The sequence below is a fragment of the Pseudophryne corroboree genome, chromosome 11 (assembly GCF_028390025.1).
Source record: "Pseudophryne corroboree isolate aPseCor3 chromosome 11, aPseCor3.hap2, whole genome shotgun sequence".
Taxonomy (NCBI): domain Eukaryota; kingdom Metazoa; phylum Chordata; class Amphibia; order Anura; family Myobatrachidae; genus Pseudophryne; species Pseudophryne corroboree.
The window spans coordinates 104,264,651-104,283,101 of NC_086454.1; the positions used below are offsets into that span (position 1 = coordinate 104,264,651).

Consider the following 18,451-nt stretch of genomic DNA (forward strand, 5'->3'; position numbering starts at 1 on the left):
ATGTGTAACAGAAACAATTTAGGTGAGAAAGAGATGTAACGTTTGCTATGTAAAATGTAAGCAGATAAGACTAATAACTAGAGATACCATGTAGCTGTGTGACCCTGTAATGTAACTTGTAGTGTGATAACATTATTATGTGACTGTAGACATGGAGTCTGTATTGTTCAGTGTGGCCCCTCCCAGAATACACAGACCTCCAACATACAGTAGGAGAGTAGGATGGGACTCCTATATAAAGACTCCTCTCACCTCCACTCCTCACTCACTCTTCCTGTACTCTGTACTGACTCAGATCTGTGGCTCACAATGCAGCTAGCACTCATACTCACCCTCTGCTGCTTTACCAGCATCCTGTCATTACCAGGTAAGTCATGCTCCCATTAGTTGTATTGCTATATATATGTGCATGAGTGTATATAATATATCTACTTACTGTAGTTCTGTCATTATCACATCTGTAGCAAAAGTTCTCAAACTCAGTCCTCAGAACTACATACAGTTCATGTTTTCTGGGGCTCTGCTTAGCATTGCAAGTAGATTGTTTATGTGTCAGTGAGTAATGACTACACCTGTGCAGCTTCTAGGTGACCTGGAAAACATGAACTGTTTGGGGTCCTGTGGACTGAGTTTGGGAGCCTACTGTATGTTCTATAGCCGAGTTTCCCAAATGCCGACATAACAGTCCAGGTTTTAAGGATATCCATGCTAGAGTCCAGATGGTTAAAACATAATGACTGAGGTATTAAGTCACCTGTGCTCAATTATAGATATACCTAAAACCTGCACTGTAATGACAGATTTTGGGAAACTGATCTATGGTATCCTAAGCTCTATCAGTGTAATGATATATGAATTAGTTATTTGCATGTTCATTTATTTATTACCAGTTATTTATATAGAGCACACATATTCCACAGCACTTTACAGAGATTATTTGGCCATTCACATTAGTTCATGCCCTAGTGAAGCTTACATTCTATATACCCTATCACATATAAAAGCACACACATTCATGCTAGGGTTAATTTTGTTGGGAACCAATTAACCTACCAGTATATTTTTGGATTGTGGGACGAAACGGGAGAACCCAGAGGAAACTCATGCAAGTATGGGGAGAATATACAAAGTCCACACAGATAGGGCCATGATGGGAATCAAACCCATGACTTCAGTGCTGTGAGGCAGTAATGCTATCCATTACACCATCAGTACATAAATGTAATATTGTGTTACTCATTATACTGTAATATATTTTTACGAGTGTGACCATTGCAAATAAAACAACCTGCATGTATATGGGAATTAATAACTAGGATAAATCTAGTTATACCCCTTTTACACTAGCACAAAAGTCCTGGGTTTTTACACATGAACACACATCAACCTGGGATGTTTGTGTGTGAATGCAATCTACCTGAGACTAAGTACCCAACCTGCTCTTTAGCAGGATCGGGGCTGAGACCCTGGAAATTGCCGGGTGTAAGATCCAGCACATTCCTGGCTGTGATGCTTGAAAGATGCATCAGGTATACAGACATGTTTGTCTTGTATATGCTGCGATAGTAAAGCACATTTATATGCAGTTTACATGATAACTCCACATACAGTAGATACAATGACAAAGACTTTCTTATTGAAGTGATGACACGGGGAACAGACATGTGGGAACCCCCAGCAACTACAGAACAATCTTTCCCCAGTCACTGCACTTGCACTAGACTACCCACAACTAATCCATCTCCTTTCATTGTCATTTGGGGCCAGAGTTAAGGGCCGTTTCACGGCCCAATTTGGGGAGAGATGTGTGCTGAGCGAACTGCTCAGCACACCTCTTCCCTCACACAGCACAGTGCGAGTGTGCAGGGGGAGACAGGGGGCCACTCATTTTACCCAGTGGGTGAAATGAGCGAACTGCTAGATTGAGCCTGTATGCAGGCCAATCTAGCACTAGCGATAGCGATGCGCAGGGCTGCACATCGCTATCACTGTGGGGGTAAACACGGAGAGATCACTGCTTAAAATCTAAGCAATCTAGTTAGATTGCTTATGTTTAAAGCAGTGATCGCTCTGAGTACCCCCCCCCCCCCCTTTAGATTTGGATGGGGTGTGTTCAAACGGAGATCTAAATTGCAGTGTAAAATAAAGCAGCAGTATTTACCATGCACAGAAAAATATAACCCACACAACGGGTGGTCTTCAGTATGCCGACTGACGGGATCCCTGCGCACAGTATACCGGCGCCGGAATCCCGACAGCCGGCATACTGACAATTATTCTCCCTCGTGGGGGTCCACGACCCCCCTGGAGGGAGAATAAAATAGCGTGGCACGCGTATTGCGCCACCGTGCCCGTAGCGTGGCGAGCCCGCAAGGGGCTCATTTGCACTCGCCACACTGTCGGTAAGCCGGCGTTCGGGCTCCCGGCGCCGGTATGCTTGTCGCCGGGAGCCCGACCGCCGGCATATCGTAGTGAACCCCTTTTAACTACAGAAATTAGCAGTATGAGTGTATTAGCAACTTGGAGATAACCTGTGCTCAGCCCTTATAAGATCACTATAATATTTAATATCACTCATTAAGGGAATTGTTAGATTAATTGCCTAATAACAATGCTGCATAGTAGGATTACACCTCTATAATTATTACAGAGGGAATAGCTGAATGCTTATAAAGTTATAAATACTTGCAGCTGTATAATAGAGGAGATACAGTATTTGTGGAAGTGATAAATCTAATCTCACTAAATAAAAGATACACTGGAAGCAATGAGAGAGTACTGATAAGCAGGGCAGTACAGAGCCTGACTGGGCCCAGGTGCTTTTCAAGAGGTGTGGCCTAATCACAGGAGGTGTGGTCATGCACCCTTAGAAAAAAATACTGAAAAAAAATGGTATTTTAAGCACCTACATGGCCACACAGCAGCGTGTGCCGGGCTGAGGGGAAGAGCTGCATCTGCTGCCAGGTAAGGGGGACCAAGGCCCCTACTGGGCCCCTCTATCAGACCTGGGCCCAGGTAAGTTGTACCCTCTCACCTCTGCACCACTGCTGATAGGTCTCTAAGCGGATTGATTGATTGATTGATTGATTTAATGTATTTTATAATACAGATAATTATTTCTAACAAGGCAAATTAGCCCATATATACTAATAAATAACGGATATCTAGGCAGTAAGAAAAGACAGCAGCCAGGGGTCTTTTAAAAGAATTTTATTACACTTGTTTTTTTAATAGCTAGTGTGAATTATAAAGCGCTATGGAATATGCTGCATTATATAAGAAACTGATAATAAACAAATTAGCACTCTTAGGGGTAAATTTACTAAGCTCCCGATTTTGACCGAGATGCCGTTTTTTCAGCAAAGTGTCATCTCGGTAATTTACTAAACACTAATCACGGCAGAGATGAGGGCATTCGTAATTTTTTGCAAGTCCAAGTAAAAAATTACGAATGAATACACCATCGGTCAAATTACGCCTGTTTAGATATGAATCTCGGTCATTTACTATCCATTCGTAATTGTAATTGCTGCCGTGAAAATGCATTCGCTGCCGCGAAAAATGACACATCGTATTTTTTTCCTAAAAAAAAACGCGCCAGCATTTGAAAACCGTGTTTACATGTGTACTCAATTATCCATTACTCACACCTGAATGTTTGGCCCTATAAAAGTGTTCTAGGCACATTTTGAACTTCTCTCACTCTGAAATGGCGGCTGTGGTGTGTGCCAATGATTTTTGGTTTGCTGTGGGATACCTTAGACTGCTCCATGAGGCTTCCAGGAATCAGGCCCAGGTAAGTGAACATGGTCAACAGGTTGTCCAGGTACCGCGGAGGCTACGCCAGCCTCGTTTTTTTAGAGGGCGTTTAAACTTAAATGCATTGTCCGATGATAGGGTCATACAGATGTTCCGCCTAAATAGAACCAACATTTTCCACCTGTATGACCTTGTCAAACTGGGCATAGACCCTGAGACAGCACGCTCTCGCTCTGTCTCAGGCCTACACAAACTCCTGGCTGTGTTACACTTTATGGCTACTGGGAGCTTCCAGGCTGTGGCAGGCGACGTCATTGGTATCTCACAGCCCACCTTTTCCAGATATTTGAATCAGGTGAGTCTAAAAATACATAGGCGGTTATGTCTAAGTGTTGCTTCTGTAAGTACAAACAACACAGTATTGTAGAGAATACCTAACATGACACTCACCTTAGCTTGTTTAATGTCCACTCAGGTTTTGGATGTGTTGGAGCCACACATTAATGCCTCAATCTGCTTCCCTACCGAGGAGTCGGAGTGGAGTGCTGTCAGGGTAGCTTTCTATGAGCTTGCTGGCATGCCCAATGTGCTGGGGGCCATAGATTGCACACACGTTCAGCTGAGATCACCTAAGGGCCGCCAATATATATATACTAATAGGCATCTGGCACAATCAACTAATGTCCAGGTGGTCTGTGATGCAAACATAAAAATTATGAGTGTTGTTGCAGGTTACCCTGGTGGCTGCCATGACTCCTTCATCCTCAGTCAGTCATCGCTCTTCGATAAATTTGAGGACGGACAAATGCCTGATGGCTGGCTGTTGGGTATGTTTAAAATGTTTTGTGTGTATGTCTTTTAACCACAAACTCGAGTTTTGATTAGGTGAAAGAATAATCTAACATATGTACTAATGTTGACTATATCTGTTTTTCAGGTGATGGGGGTTACGGCTGCTACTCTTGGCTCCTTACTCCATTGTCCCAACCTGATTCTCCTGCTGAACACAGTTACAATCATGCACATAAGGCTACGCGGAATGTGATAGAAAGATGTTTTGGTGTGCTGAAGTCACGGTTTCGGTGTCTGGATAAATCTGCAGGCCTTTTGTTGTATAGTCCCTCAAAAGGTGACTAGAATTGTGTTCTGCTGCTGTTTTCTCCATAATCTGTGTTTAAACCAACATCTGGCACATGATGAGGGAGAAAGCAGTCAGCAAGCAGAGGAGTTAGACCCATCTGGTGACAGTGTGAGTACATATGTAGGGAGGCAGGTACGGCAAGAAGTGATCCTGCGCTATTTTTCAGGTCAGTTTTAGTAGGCTGTAATTATCCTTGACTAAACACTTTGCACTACTTTCTATTGTGTGTTTTGTAACTTACTGTTTGTTGTTTATAGTGGTGTGTACATTGTACTTAGTTTATGCTAAAAATACATTTTCAGTCATTACCCATGAAAAACATACATACATACAGAGCAGCTTCGACAATGTTTGAGACGGACACAGGAAGTTGTGTGTTTGTCAAATACAAATTTTTATTTTGCAAATCACATTGGGGTTATTTTTTCCGCTTGTGTGTGCTGGGTGCTGTGCTTTGTGCTGGCTCACTGGCACGTGCTCTGGAGGAACGCCGAACAGGGGAGGTTACTGGCGTTTGGATAGGGGTCGTGGTCCCCGAGCTGGAGGTTACTTGGTGAGCTCCCATCAATGTAATATTGCTGCTCAAATTATTAATGCTTGCAATCAGTTGAGTGTTGGTTGCAGTGTGGCTGGCTACAATCCGGGATAAGGACTCATTCACAACCTGGTTGTGCTGAATGAGCTGAACGAGTGCCTGCTGATGGCGCTGTTGCTCATGTATGATGCGCGTTAAATGAGCAAGCATTTGGCTGTTGTCAGCCCTTATTTGCTCCATTGAGGTTGCCATTCGCCCTACTTGTACAATCAGTCTGCCCGAGTTGCGACTAATGCGCGGTAGATGATGGGGCAGACTGGCAAGGTGTTGTGTATGTGCGGTCAGGCTGGCATTGCTTTGGGCCTGTTGGCTTGTCCAACTGGCCCAAAAGTCATCTGGTATTTGGGTTGGGGGCGGAGCTTGTGCCAGTTGTGGACTGATGGAGGCTTGGGGGATATCCTGCAGCTGTATTGGCTGGCTTGGGTCAACAGGTGTAAGTTGCAGTGTGATGGTTGCCTGTTGGTCTTGTCCCTGCTGGTCCACGTCGGCCATCAAGCTGGGCTCTGTATGGGGTGGCCAACATGCAATGTTTATTTGTCAATTTGTTTAAAGGCTACTTCTACACATTACTACATTCATAATACTCCATTTGTATAGTTTTTGGCGTTGTTTTTCAAAACTTATAATGTTTTTTTTTGTTCAAAAACATATATACCAACACAGGCGGCCACATAGACAGATTTGCATAATCCACACCTAACTACCTCCCCTCCACAGCATTACAGTGTTATATCACCTCCCCTGACCACGACATAGGCTACTTACCTGGATAGTCCAGATGAGCGGAGCCAGTAAGCCATCTACATACTGGACAGGGGAGATGTGTGAACAATATAATGTTGTGGATGCTGTTTTTGTTTGGGAATTTTATTGGTATTTTATTTTAATGTGCACGTGTGTGGCCAAATTTTAAACAAATGTCTGTTATTTATTAAAAATGATGTTGGCGAGATCATCCACTAAGACCTTTTAAAAAAAAACATTTTCACCTTTAGCAATTGAAGACGTAACATCATATTGCTTGTTCTGGAAAACATGTAATCTCAAAACCAACTAACAACATATTAACTGTACTGTGTATATTATTGCCTATGTGTTTAATTTCTGTTTTTACTCACCAGATAACTGAGGTGATCGGGGCTCATCACTCTGCGAACTCGCCAATAGTGCCAGTGGTGGCTGGGGTGACACTGCCGAAATGCGTCGCCTGGGTGGGGATGATGGAGCCGCAGATTCCGTGCCAAGACGCCGTGTCTTACTTGGCCTCCTGGGTAAGTGGCCCGAGCCCTGTGATGGGCGCCTTACAGGAGGTCGGCTTCCAGAAGCAGAACCTATGTGAAAATATAAACATTAATATTTTGTACTTCTATGTGTTTTCAGAATATGTGACTACAGTGAAGTCTTACCTGCAATCCCAGCCTCATCCTGACTTGTCTGAGGCCTGTCTGGCCGGCTGGTCTGTGGGACTGTTGAAAAAGTGGACCAAACATTATTACCATGCTTTGTGTAAAAATTATAACTGCAAAGCCTTAGTGTACTGTAACCATCTATTAGGTATTGGATAAACAAATAATTTCTGATTAAGAGCTTCAAGCTTCATTATTTTGTGTTGTATATCCAAATGTACATGATGTTGCACACAATAAATCTGTTACATTTGAGAATTATGCCTCAGATATTGCAGAGATTGACTACTTGCAAATGTTTGAAAAATGTAATATTGGAATAATTGCACCGTTTTTCAGAAGTAAATAAATCTAAAAATATTTTTAAAATAAGCATACAACACAGATGTCCAAGCAATATCGCAAAAAATATTTTATTAAAAAAAAAAAAACAGCAGCCATTGCACATGTTTTTGCGCAATATTAAATTTACCAAACAGCCAATGCAAGGTGAAAAAAGCAAATTCGAAACACAAACACACCTTAAGGGTGCATAGGCCTGAAATATGTGAAACACAATTTATGCATCCTTTACCCTTTAAAAATGACATTTACAACATTTAGAGGACATTTAAATAAAAATCTAACAAATCAAACTTACCATCCTGCGTGGGTCGGTCCGAATCCCGGACATGAGTAGCAGACACCACTTTGGCAGGAATCAATGCCCGCACAGGCTCCTCCCAGTCCCGATAGGTGGCCCGGAAAGGGGGGCCACCTCCGGTTTTTCGTGCAGATTTGGACTCTTTGGCCATCTTGGCCTTGACACGCCGCTTTATATCATAAAACCTCTTGCGGCACGTGTCCTCAGTCCGCCTCACCACACCCTCACTATTCACGGCAAGTATTACTTGCCCCCACAGGACAGACTTCCTGCGGGAGGACACCTTGCCAGCATCCTGACCAAACAATTGGCGATGGTGCTTCATCAGCTCACGCACCAAAGCCATGTTTTCAGCATAGCTGAACTTAATATTCCTGCCAGTCTTGGTAGTGGTGCGTGGCTGCGGAGCCACAACACCATCACTATTACTGGAAAATACAGCAACAGGCACCCCCTCCTCCTCACTAACCTCCTCCCTCTCACTACCCCCCTCCACCTCACTAACAGCCTCCACCTCACTAACAGCCTCCACCTCACTACCAGCCTCCACCTCACTACCAGCCTCCACCTCACTAACCTCCGCCACCACACTGACCTCTGAGTCTGACATGACAAACGACAAAAAACACTGAAAAATCAAAACACAAAACACACTCCTCCACTACTCCTACTACTACACACCACACAGCCAACACACACGCTCACTCACTCACTCACTCACTCACTCACTCACTCACAAACAATGACAAAAGACTGTAAAAAAAAAACAAGGACAAAAAAGTAGACAAACTGTGAAAAAACAATACTACAAATATGACAAGACTACTTACACACACAGTACAGCACTCAACAATCACCAAACTCCTCTCCAAATCCACCAAAAACTCCACCAAACTCACCAACTCCAAATACACCTTCCTCTCTCCTCTCCACTAGCTAAACCCACGAGGTGCGGTGTGTTTGGGGCGGTTTTATAGTAATATGCACAGACACTCATCCTTCACGAATACAACCAATCACGGCCGCGTGACGAAAGCGAAACTTAGGACTAAAAACGCGGCAGCAATTTCTAAATCACTGCCGTAACAGACATGTGACGCAGTCGTAAAAAAACCACATAAACGCGGCCGCGAAACAGCAAACGCGGCCGCAATCTACAGCAGAAAAGCACGAATGACATCGACATCGGAAGAAACGAAAAACACGAATACGACAGCTTAGTAAATTAGTCGTAATCAATTCAAAAAGTTGCAATTTTACACTGTCGATGTCATTCGTGATTGAACTTGGACATGATTCTGGAAAATACGAATCTTAGTAAATTTACCCCTTAGATGGAGTTGTTTGCATTGTACTTCATAACAATTACTATTCCTAGATGTCATTCTATAGATTTACATTGTTGCCCAGGTAAAAGTTCAGATGAAATGGTCCAATTCATTCACTTTTAATAAAATTGATCAGTAATATTTTCTCCAAGGCCTAAAATCCCAGAATACCCATTTGTAGCAAATGGTTATACACTGACCATTTATCAGATAGACTGCAATGTGCCATTCTGGAGCTGCACACATCACGGATATGTTCTCAGATGAACCCTGGTGCACATCACCACTAACTGAATCAGCCTCTAAGTATCATTTTACAGTGGAGGAACATTGTCAACTCTGCACCATGTGGGTATAGTAAAGGTGGGTACTCACATAGCGATATTCTAAGCAATCTGACTAGATTGCTTAGAATTTAAGCCTGATCGCTCCGTGTGTACCCCTTACAGCGATAGCGATGCGCAGCCCTGCGCTTTGCTATTGCTGCTGCTAGATTGGCCTGCATGCAGGCCAATCTAGCGCGTCGCTCACTTCACCCGCTGGGTGAAGTGAGCGGCCCCCCATCTCCCCCCGCACTCTCAGCACACATCGCGCTGTGCTGAGCAGCGGGAGAGATGTGTGCTGAGCGGTTCGCTCAGCACACATCTCTCCCACATCGGCCCGTCTATATGGGCCTTTAGAATAGTCACAAAGTGCAGGCCCAATGCTTCACTGGATAATGGCTGATGTAGATTTTATGTAATAGAAACCTTCCCACGCTCAGATAGACCACTGACTGCAACCATATCTTTATTTTTGTAGATAATGAAGACAAGGGATCAGGAGTAGATCCAATTATCACACAGGAACAAGGCAACACCTTTATGGCACGTGACCAAGGCGATACCTCTGGAAACTATTTTGCAGACCAAGGCTCATCCACAGATAATCATGGAGACCAAGACCAATTTGCTGCATATTTTCATGATAACCAAGGCCAATTTTCTGGATCTCCAGTATAGGAACAAGGGGGTTTAGGGGTATAGAGGGAAGATTGGTTCTGGGGAGTATTTGTTTAAAAATTTAACAATTTGGTTTTGAAGAACCTGGAATTACAGTATAGGACTAATAGGGTCTGGGGATATAAAGGGAAGAAGGATTCTGGGGGGTTGGAGACTATTTGTATAATAATGTATCAGTTTGTTTTCTAATAAAGAAAGAAACCTACACTTATCTGCATAAGGTTTATTTGTAACAAAGGGCCTGATTTGAAGTTGGGAATGCACTGCAGTTGGGGCAGATGTAAATTGTGCAGAAAGATTTAGATGTAACAAGGGGCGTGCCAAAACTCAGATCTAAATTACAGTGTAATAATATAGCTGCCCAACACTTGTGGACTACACACATAAGCAGCCAGTATTTACATATTACCTAGCAAGCTACAAAAAATCAGGGTACTACTGTGGTATTTGTCAGTGAATTTATACACCCCCAACCTGCTGCAAAATAATCTTGTTCAAACTTATTTCTTACTTCTGATGAAGCTAGGTGACCGTGCCTAGGGAAACGCGTTAAGTGACAAGCTGCCACCAACATATGCATTCCATCCTGTGAGGATCCAGATATGGACTTTTAACACAAATATTCCTGCCTTGGAAATTTCTCTGTGGGACTGCATCATTACAGCACTGATTGGAGTTAATCAGCCTCTGCATAAAACATCTCAGCTTGCCTGCTGTTATTTTCCAAGCTCTTGGAGGACTCCATCACCATGGGTAACACCAGCTGTATTTAAACAACACTATTCCCCAGGGAACTTTATTTCTCAGTCCGGGATCACATGTGGATGCATACTAGCAGCTATTCTTATTTTGATCCTCAGCTTCAATCTATGCCCAATCTTATTTGTTTTTAAGTGACATTTTAACTGTTTAGTGAATAAATTATTTACTTGTTCAATTCATCCACGTTTTTGTTATTAATATTGGAGAAACTTCTACTAGCGCCAGTACACCTTTTCCTTTATTTCTACTTAAACTGTTTGCATTCTAGTACTGCAGTATCACAGAGTACCTAGGAAACACTGACGTGCGGTGGGGTGAGGCAGAGTCTTTACTGTCATACTAACGTTTGCACCAGAGTTTTGACTGTATAAAGTATATAAAAAATACAAAGAATATGTTAGAAATATCTTCTTTGCATTATTCTAATAATTTTATAGCCAAAACTCTGGAGTAAAAAGTCTATGGCAGGGGAGGCAGTGCCTCACCTGCCTATCTTTTCCGCACATTTCTGTTCAAAGCTTACCAAATTTCCAGTAGTTTACACTGCTTCACCTGTGTATAATGCAGTGGCGTGCGGTGAGGTCAGTGGCTGGTGAGGCACTACAGCCATAATGTCCGCCGAATCTGCCGATGACCCCTACCGCCGCCGAGCCAATACCCGCTACTGCCCCTGAGTCGATCCCCGCTGCCACCGCCACTGGCTTACAAACTCGGCCACCATAAACTGACCCATCCCTCCGCCACTAATTTGCATCTCACTCCGATGCCGCCAATGCCCGCTGCCTGCCTGCTCATCATACTTGTGATATATTGTAAATTTTTATAGAAAAAAAATGAGTGTTTGGTACTGGGAAGGGAGTGGGAGGAGGACATGAATGCAATTCTGTTGTCCAGGGCTACCATTAACTTAATGGAGAAGGGTCTGAATGGGTTAAAAAATGTAAAAAAAAAATGCGTGAGGTCCCCCCTCCTAAGTATAACCAGCCTCGGGCTCTTTGAGCCGGTCCTGGTTGTTTAAATACTGGGGAAAAATTGGACAGGGGTTCCCCGTATTTAGACAACCATCACCGGGCTCTTAGTCCGGTCCTGGTTCCAAAAATACGAGGGACAAAAGATGTAGGGGTCCCCCGTATTTTTAAAACCAGCACCGGGCTCCACTAGCCAGGGACATAATGCCACAGCCGGGGGACACATTTACGTAGGTCCCTGCGGCCATGGCATTACCCCCCCAACTAGTCACCACTGGCCGGGGTTCCCTGGAGGAGTGGGGACTCCTTAAATCAAGGGGTCCCCCCTCCAGGCACCCAAGGGCCAGGGGTGAAGCCCGAGGCTGTCCCCAGCACCCCTGGGCGGTGGGTGCCAGGCTGATAATCATGAGTGTTAAAAAAAGAATATTGTTTTTTGTTGTGGAACTACAAGGCCCAGAAAGCCTCCCCCGCTTGCTGGTACTTGGAGAACCTCAAGTACCAGCATTCGGGGAAATAAGGGGCTCGCTGGTACTTGTAGTTCTACAACAAAAAAATACCCAAATAAAAACACAACACACACACACCGTGAAAGTAAAATTTTATTATAACACACTTACACATACTTACCTACATCCCACGCCGAGAATCACGTCCACTTGTCCAGTAGAATCCTATAGCGGACCTGTAAAAAATGAGAGATTACTTACCTACATCCCACGCCGAGAATCACGTCCACTTGTCCAGCAGAATCAGAATCCAATACGGGTACCTGTAACAGTGAATGAAAATAAGCAGAGAGAGAACAGCCGCACAAGAGAGAGGCTCACTTGTCGCTCTGGCCCGTTGCTTAGTAACGGGACGCCTGGCAACAACAAGCAGTCTGAGCGGAGGCTGTACAGACGGGATATGGAGGCGGACGGCTGCAGAGACGGATGGGATCTGGAGGCGGCAGGCCCAGTGGAGAGGTGAGCACTGCGGGGACATTTTACACAAAACAAATAGAAAACTAACTCACCCCTCACTCCTGCTTCAGCCCCGACACTCCAACGCCGGTCACAGCTGCCGGGTCCCGCCGCCTCTTCCGCCTCCAGCGTCGCGTGGGTGATTGGACAGCGGATCCAGCACTTGATCCGCTGCCCAATCACAGGTGCCTCGCTGACATGGGGGTGGTGTCCCTGTCAGCGAGGCACTTCTTTCAGTGCCGCTTTCCCTATCTATTTGAATGGGCTTATACAGCCCAGTGCTTGGCCCCGCCCCCCGCTCTGCCCCGTTCTCATTATCCACGGGAGGCACTGCTATCAGTGCCTCCCAAATGCATTTACATGCATCAAATTATTACAATTATATAAAGAAGATACTTATGACACAGACTATGTGTCATAAGTATCTTCATTGTATGATTGTAATAATTAATCACAGGGGAGGCACTGCCTCCCCTGACTGCACGTCCCTGGTATAATGCCCAGATGTACGCTTTGGCCCATAAATTGCATGTAAATCTGGCTCTGGGGCTACCCAGTGCCTTCTGAGCTATTTAGCTCACCGCACGTCCCTGCTAGGAAATTGCAAACAAATGTGGGGCCCTCAATGGTATTTTGACAGTTAACACTCTTCAAAATATGAAAGGTTTTATAGCTTTATATTATAGTTTATTGTATTTATTTATAAGATGTATCTTTATATTGTGAAGTGTTATTGTCAGGTGAGATCCAATATCATAGATTTTATAGCAGAGGCATAAAACCAGGTTTGTTTTGGTGTTAGACCATGCTGGATTAGAATAATCCTAATGTTAAAACACAGACAAAATAACTATTTTTATTGAAAGGTAACAGTCCCTCATTTTATTTATTATTTATTATTATTTATTACCAGTTATTTATATAGCGCACACAAATTCCGCAGCGCTTTACAGAGAATATTCGGTCATTCACATCAGTCCCTGCCCCAGTGGAGCTTACAATCCATATTCCCTATCACATGTACACGCATTTTGAGGTCTATTTATTAAAACCATTTAACTGACGATTTTTCCCTTCAAAACAGTTTATAAGATTGGGGGGGGGGGGGGGGGGGGGGTTTGTTTACATTTTATTTAAGATAGTTTAAAACATATTTTTTTTAAAAATATTTAAATATTATATTATGCACATCTGCAGAACGGATCTCCTCGTCAAAAACTCGGGGAGACAGTGGGCCGGCGCAGTCACATGTGATCTGACCATGCCGGTTAAGTGGTTAATTATCCGGTTTTATACTTGATAATTATAATTTCTTATCACTTAGAAATTATGTACCACTGGGATGTGTGAAAGCACACCTGCAGGTACAGCTAGGAGATGCCAAAGGAGCCCATCTGTGTGATGCGCAAAAGTAATGTCATCTATGTATTTCATGCTGTGGGGGCTGGTCACCCTACTGCACATAAGTGGTCAACAGACATTAAGTACAGCCTCCCATGCACCATTTTCTCACTAGTAGTAGTAATGTCACTTCCCAAACACACGTATCATCCATCTCTGAAATAACACTGAGGCTGAGGAACAAATCAAGAGCCTAATTCAGACCTTATCGCTGCAGCAAAATTGTTGTCCCACGGGCAAAGCTATATGCACTGCAGTAGGGGCAAATATAACATGTGCGGAGTGAGTTAGATTTGGGTTGGTTATTTTGTTTCTGTGCAGGGTAAATATTCAGTGGCACATGCAGGGGGGGGGTTTCCGAGCACCCAGAAACCCCCCCCCCCCCCCCTCTACCCCAAAATTTCTTTCTTTTTTTATTTCTTTTTTTGCTGCATGTTTCGAGCCGAGTATTATTAATGGCTGTCTAGTGTCCTCTGCAGCCTGCTGTCTTCCTGTTGGCACTTGTAAGTGCTTAATAAAAGTTTACTTTATTTTAATTACAAATACATATAAACACACACACACATATGATATACAGGCGGAGTATCCCTTATCCAAAATGCTTGGGACCAGAGGAATTTTGGATATCGGAATTTTCTGTATTTTGGAATAATTGCATACCATAATGAGATATTATGGTGATGGAACCTAAATCTAAGCACAGAATGCATTTATGTTACATATACACCCAGCCTGAAGGTAATTTTAGCCAATATTTTTATAACTTTCTGCATTAAACAAAGTGTGTGTACATTCACACAATTCATTTATGTTTCATATACACACTTTATGCACACAGCCTGAAGGTCATTTAATACAATATTTTTTAATAACTTTGAGTATTAAACAAAGTTTGTGTACATTGAGCCATCAAAAAAAGTTTTCACTATCTCAGTCTCACTCAAAAAAGTCTGTAATTCGGAATATTTGGATATGGGATACTCAACCAGTATATACATGTATATATATATATATATATATATATATATATATATATATATATACACACACGTGTACTGTATATATATATATATATATATATATATATATGCATGTTTAATATGCTATGTGTATGTGTATATATATATATATATATATATATATATAAACAAATACTCTCCCTTTGCGCTAATTTGTAAAACCTGTCACCCTGAATAAATACGTATGTAAACTATTTGGTATAGGCAGCCTGATTCAACTAAGTCCCCTGTTAGAAGGGACTGGAAATAAGGAATATACAACAATAGAAGAATTGGCGCCAGGGGGTCGCATCAACTCCCACTATTCCAACCCCTAATTGGTTAATACTTTTTTTTTAAATTAATAACAACATGTTCCATCATAAAACATTTATTAAAAACATATTCAAATTAATACACAGGAGATATATTATTCCACACTTTAAGATGTATGACTCTTAGCGCTGAATACAAATGTTGAAGGATCACAACAATCTCCTCCTTCTCCATATAGTTGGTTCGGAGATAGCTTCACAACACAGACAACCCAATGCGTTTCATCTGATACAAAAGACTTCATCGGGGGTATCTCTAAAATTGTAAAAAATCTTATCAGAACTAAAAATAATTGTTCCTTAATAAAAATGCATAATACATTCAATCAAAATATATGAGGAACATATCATTATAATAGAACAAGGATATATCAGAGCAGACAGAATGAAAAGGAAGAAAATTACAATTGAATCTTGGGTCCTACCTCAAGCAGCTGAGAAGTACAGTAGTTTATACAAACAGTATAATGCGACAAAACTTGTTCATACATGCATGATGGAAACTTCAATATAACACCGAGGCTTTCTGATGAACAATCAGTGTGGCCTAATTGGAAAAATATTGACCTCATCATATATACTGAGTGTTCATATTATATATGTAATAAAAATATATCATAATGTCCCCTCACATACCTTGTGGTGAGATAACTTGTACAAAAATTCGGAAACCAAGGTACTGAAGGGTCACTTAGAAAGGAAACCTAATAAATTCATATTAAGGGCAAATTAGTGAATGGTCATTATCAGATATTTAATTAGTCAATGATATTAGTTTTGACTTAGGATAATAGATGCATTTTATAATGAAACCGTATTTAAAGAACAACCTCCCTTTTTAGGTATAACATTTATTGGAGGTTTTTAAGACAAAAAACTCTATTGCTGATCACTACTACCATTCTGGCCCATAGCAATTAAATACTCTAATGAGTCCAGCTGTTTTATTGATTGACATAACGAAAGTGCTGATCTTTAAACCCAGACTCTAAAAAGTGCTGGAATGAATTATCAAAGAATAAACTTTTAATTACATACTGTCACAAAATCAAAAGAGATGTGAAAGTGAATATATCCAACCATTGAAAGCACTAAAGTGCAATATTGCAAATATACATGAATAAAATATACATAGTGACATTTACATATTTAAACAGAGCTTTGTTCAGAATGATGCCATATTCCCTCACCTTCTATATATCTGCAGTGGACGCTCAGTACCTGTGCAATGAAGCACCAGACTAAATGTTACCCCTTATAAAGGGAAAGGTGATGATGTCATCACATATCCTATTTTGATTGGTGCACAAATAAAGGCTAATTATAGCCTGATTATTAATGGTATAAACTAACCAACCTATGAATTTTATCCTCTTATCATTAGGATTGATTCACTATAATAATCCTCACCCTTATATCCACCCAATATAAGTAAAAGTTTAATTGTTATATGACCCACAATGCACTGCAGTGTGAGTCTCATTGAAAGCTGCTTTTGTGAATGAATTACAGTATTAGTAGCCAATCACTGTGTAATAGGGGCGGGTACTTTAGCCTCTGATATTAGAATATCTGTGTATATCTATAAATAAACATATTGTGAGCACTTAAGAGACACTGCTGTGGGGAAAGTGCTTCCCTTCAGCCCCCTCCACCACCTCTGATCGTTAAAACGAACGGTCCAGGACGCTGCACGCGTCCGCTATAGCGGGACCTTATGCATTCCAGCGCCATCTTTGTTTTGCGTTCCACCAGCCCCGTCCGGCGCTTCCCGTCATCTGACCTGATCACAGGTTATAGGCGGCCAATAAGGAGACTCTCTACCGATTACAGAAGCTAGAATACCGAACGACCGTTCAATAGATAGCCACTTGTACATACTTTAACCCCCGCTTGAATCAATCATTAGTGTCTCATCTGACAATAAATTCCATACCTATGGGGCATACTTATTTCTATTCCATACATTAGAGGAGAAATGAGAGGTCAGAACCCATCATATCCCATATAGTGTACCTATATGAACTATACAGATAGCCTCAGGCCCTATTTAAAAACAGGACTAGGACCCTTGTATAGTTCACAACTCCTATGAGCCCGTTTTGTGGGAAATGCATATCCCACATACGTTTCCCGTATAACGTAAAATTTAATTTGAATTGATTTATACTTCGACGGGACCACTAGTATACCCATCTTCTAAATAGTATTTGATTTAAATGGGTCGTGAATTCTTCCACTACCAGTGTAAAACCTTATAAACAGTCATGTTCAATATATTATTAAATTGTGCTACATATGATCAATTGATGCCCATACACATTCTTATAAGTGAAATCTCGTAGCTACTACACTAACGTGATATCATCTTTACCTCATAAATTAGTGATATATTATTACAACCCACACCCTTTACAACGCTATATATGAATTGATACTTTACTGTATATGAATCAACTCGTAAAAACTAATGGTTGATTCAGATTAATTTAAAACTTTAAATATAGAACCTAAGGTTCTGTTATACTATACTATCACCTAATGTGCTATATGTGTTACTTGAATCCATATTAACTCTATACTATCCTCCCTACAGCTTTAAGTGATGTACAGTATACGGACACCCCTATGAACAAAGCTCCATCTTTACAATAGTATAGTCATATAAACATAAATACACATACTGACAATTTATTAAATTATATCCTACTCTTATGGCCTAAAATACCTTCTTAGTTTGAACCGGGGGAAGGTATAAGCTAATAACTGAACCTGTCACTGAGCAAGCATAGTCAATACATCAAAGGAGGGTTTGTCTCCCTTAAAGGAAGACTGCCATGTCTATGCTCTCGTTCAATCCATTCGGAATGAGGGTATTGAGGGTATAGATCCAGAAAGATTCCTTCTTAGTTAACTGTTTATCTCTATCACCTCCTCTCTTATCTTCCTGTATATGTTCAATCACTGTAAATGTCACGCCCTGAACATCTGAATCATGTTTTTCCTGAAAGTGGCGGGGGAGGCTATGATTCTGAACTTTATTTCTAATATTCCGCAGGTGTTCCTGTATCCTTATTTTAAGGCTTCTCTTGGTTTTGCCTATATATGATAACTTGCAACTACATTCGATCTTGTATACCACATAGTTAGTA

At 41.7% G+C, this 18,451-nt stretch overlaps 1 protein-coding gene and 2 long non-coding RNA genes across 3 annotated transcripts; 1 reads left to right on the plus strand and 2 right to left on the minus strand.

The window, feature by feature from the left end:
- Positions 1-208: 208 nt before the first annotated feature.
- LOC134969984 (uncharacterized) lies at positions 209-10,814 on the plus strand. Its single transcript, XR_010189601.1, has 2 exons — positions 209-367; positions 9,674-10,814. It is a non-coding gene; the product is annotated as an uncharacterized LOC134969984 (long non-coding RNA).
- Positions 5,318-7,036, minus strand: LOC134969983 (uncharacterized). The gene is made up of 3 exons (XM_063946114.1): positions 6,902-7,036; positions 6,614-6,826; positions 5,318-5,998 (listed from the first exon to the last, which is right to left on the minus strand). The coding sequence occupies exon 3, from the start codon at positions 5,985-5,987 to the stop codon at positions 5,319-5,321; it is 669 nt and encodes a 222-aa protein (XP_063802184.1). The 5' UTR covers positions 5,988-5,998; positions 6,614-6,826; positions 6,902-7,036; the 3' UTR covers position 5,318.
- Positions 10,815-15,339: 4,525 nt separating the features above from the next.
- Positions 15,340-16,544, minus strand: LOC134969003 (uncharacterized). The gene is made up of 4 exons (XR_010189369.1): positions 16,490-16,544; positions 15,936-16,003; positions 15,725-15,846; positions 15,340-15,555 (listed from the first exon to the last, which is right to left on the minus strand). It is a non-coding gene; the product is annotated as an uncharacterized LOC134969003 (long non-coding RNA).
- Between the last annotated feature and the right edge of the window lie 1,907 nt (positions 16,545-18,451).

Excerpts from the sequence above, each read along its gene's own strand:
- LOC134969983 (XM_063946114.1), bottom strand. The coding sequence starts at position 5,987 with ATGGCCGACGTGGACCAGCAGGGACAAGACCAACAGGCAACCATCACA.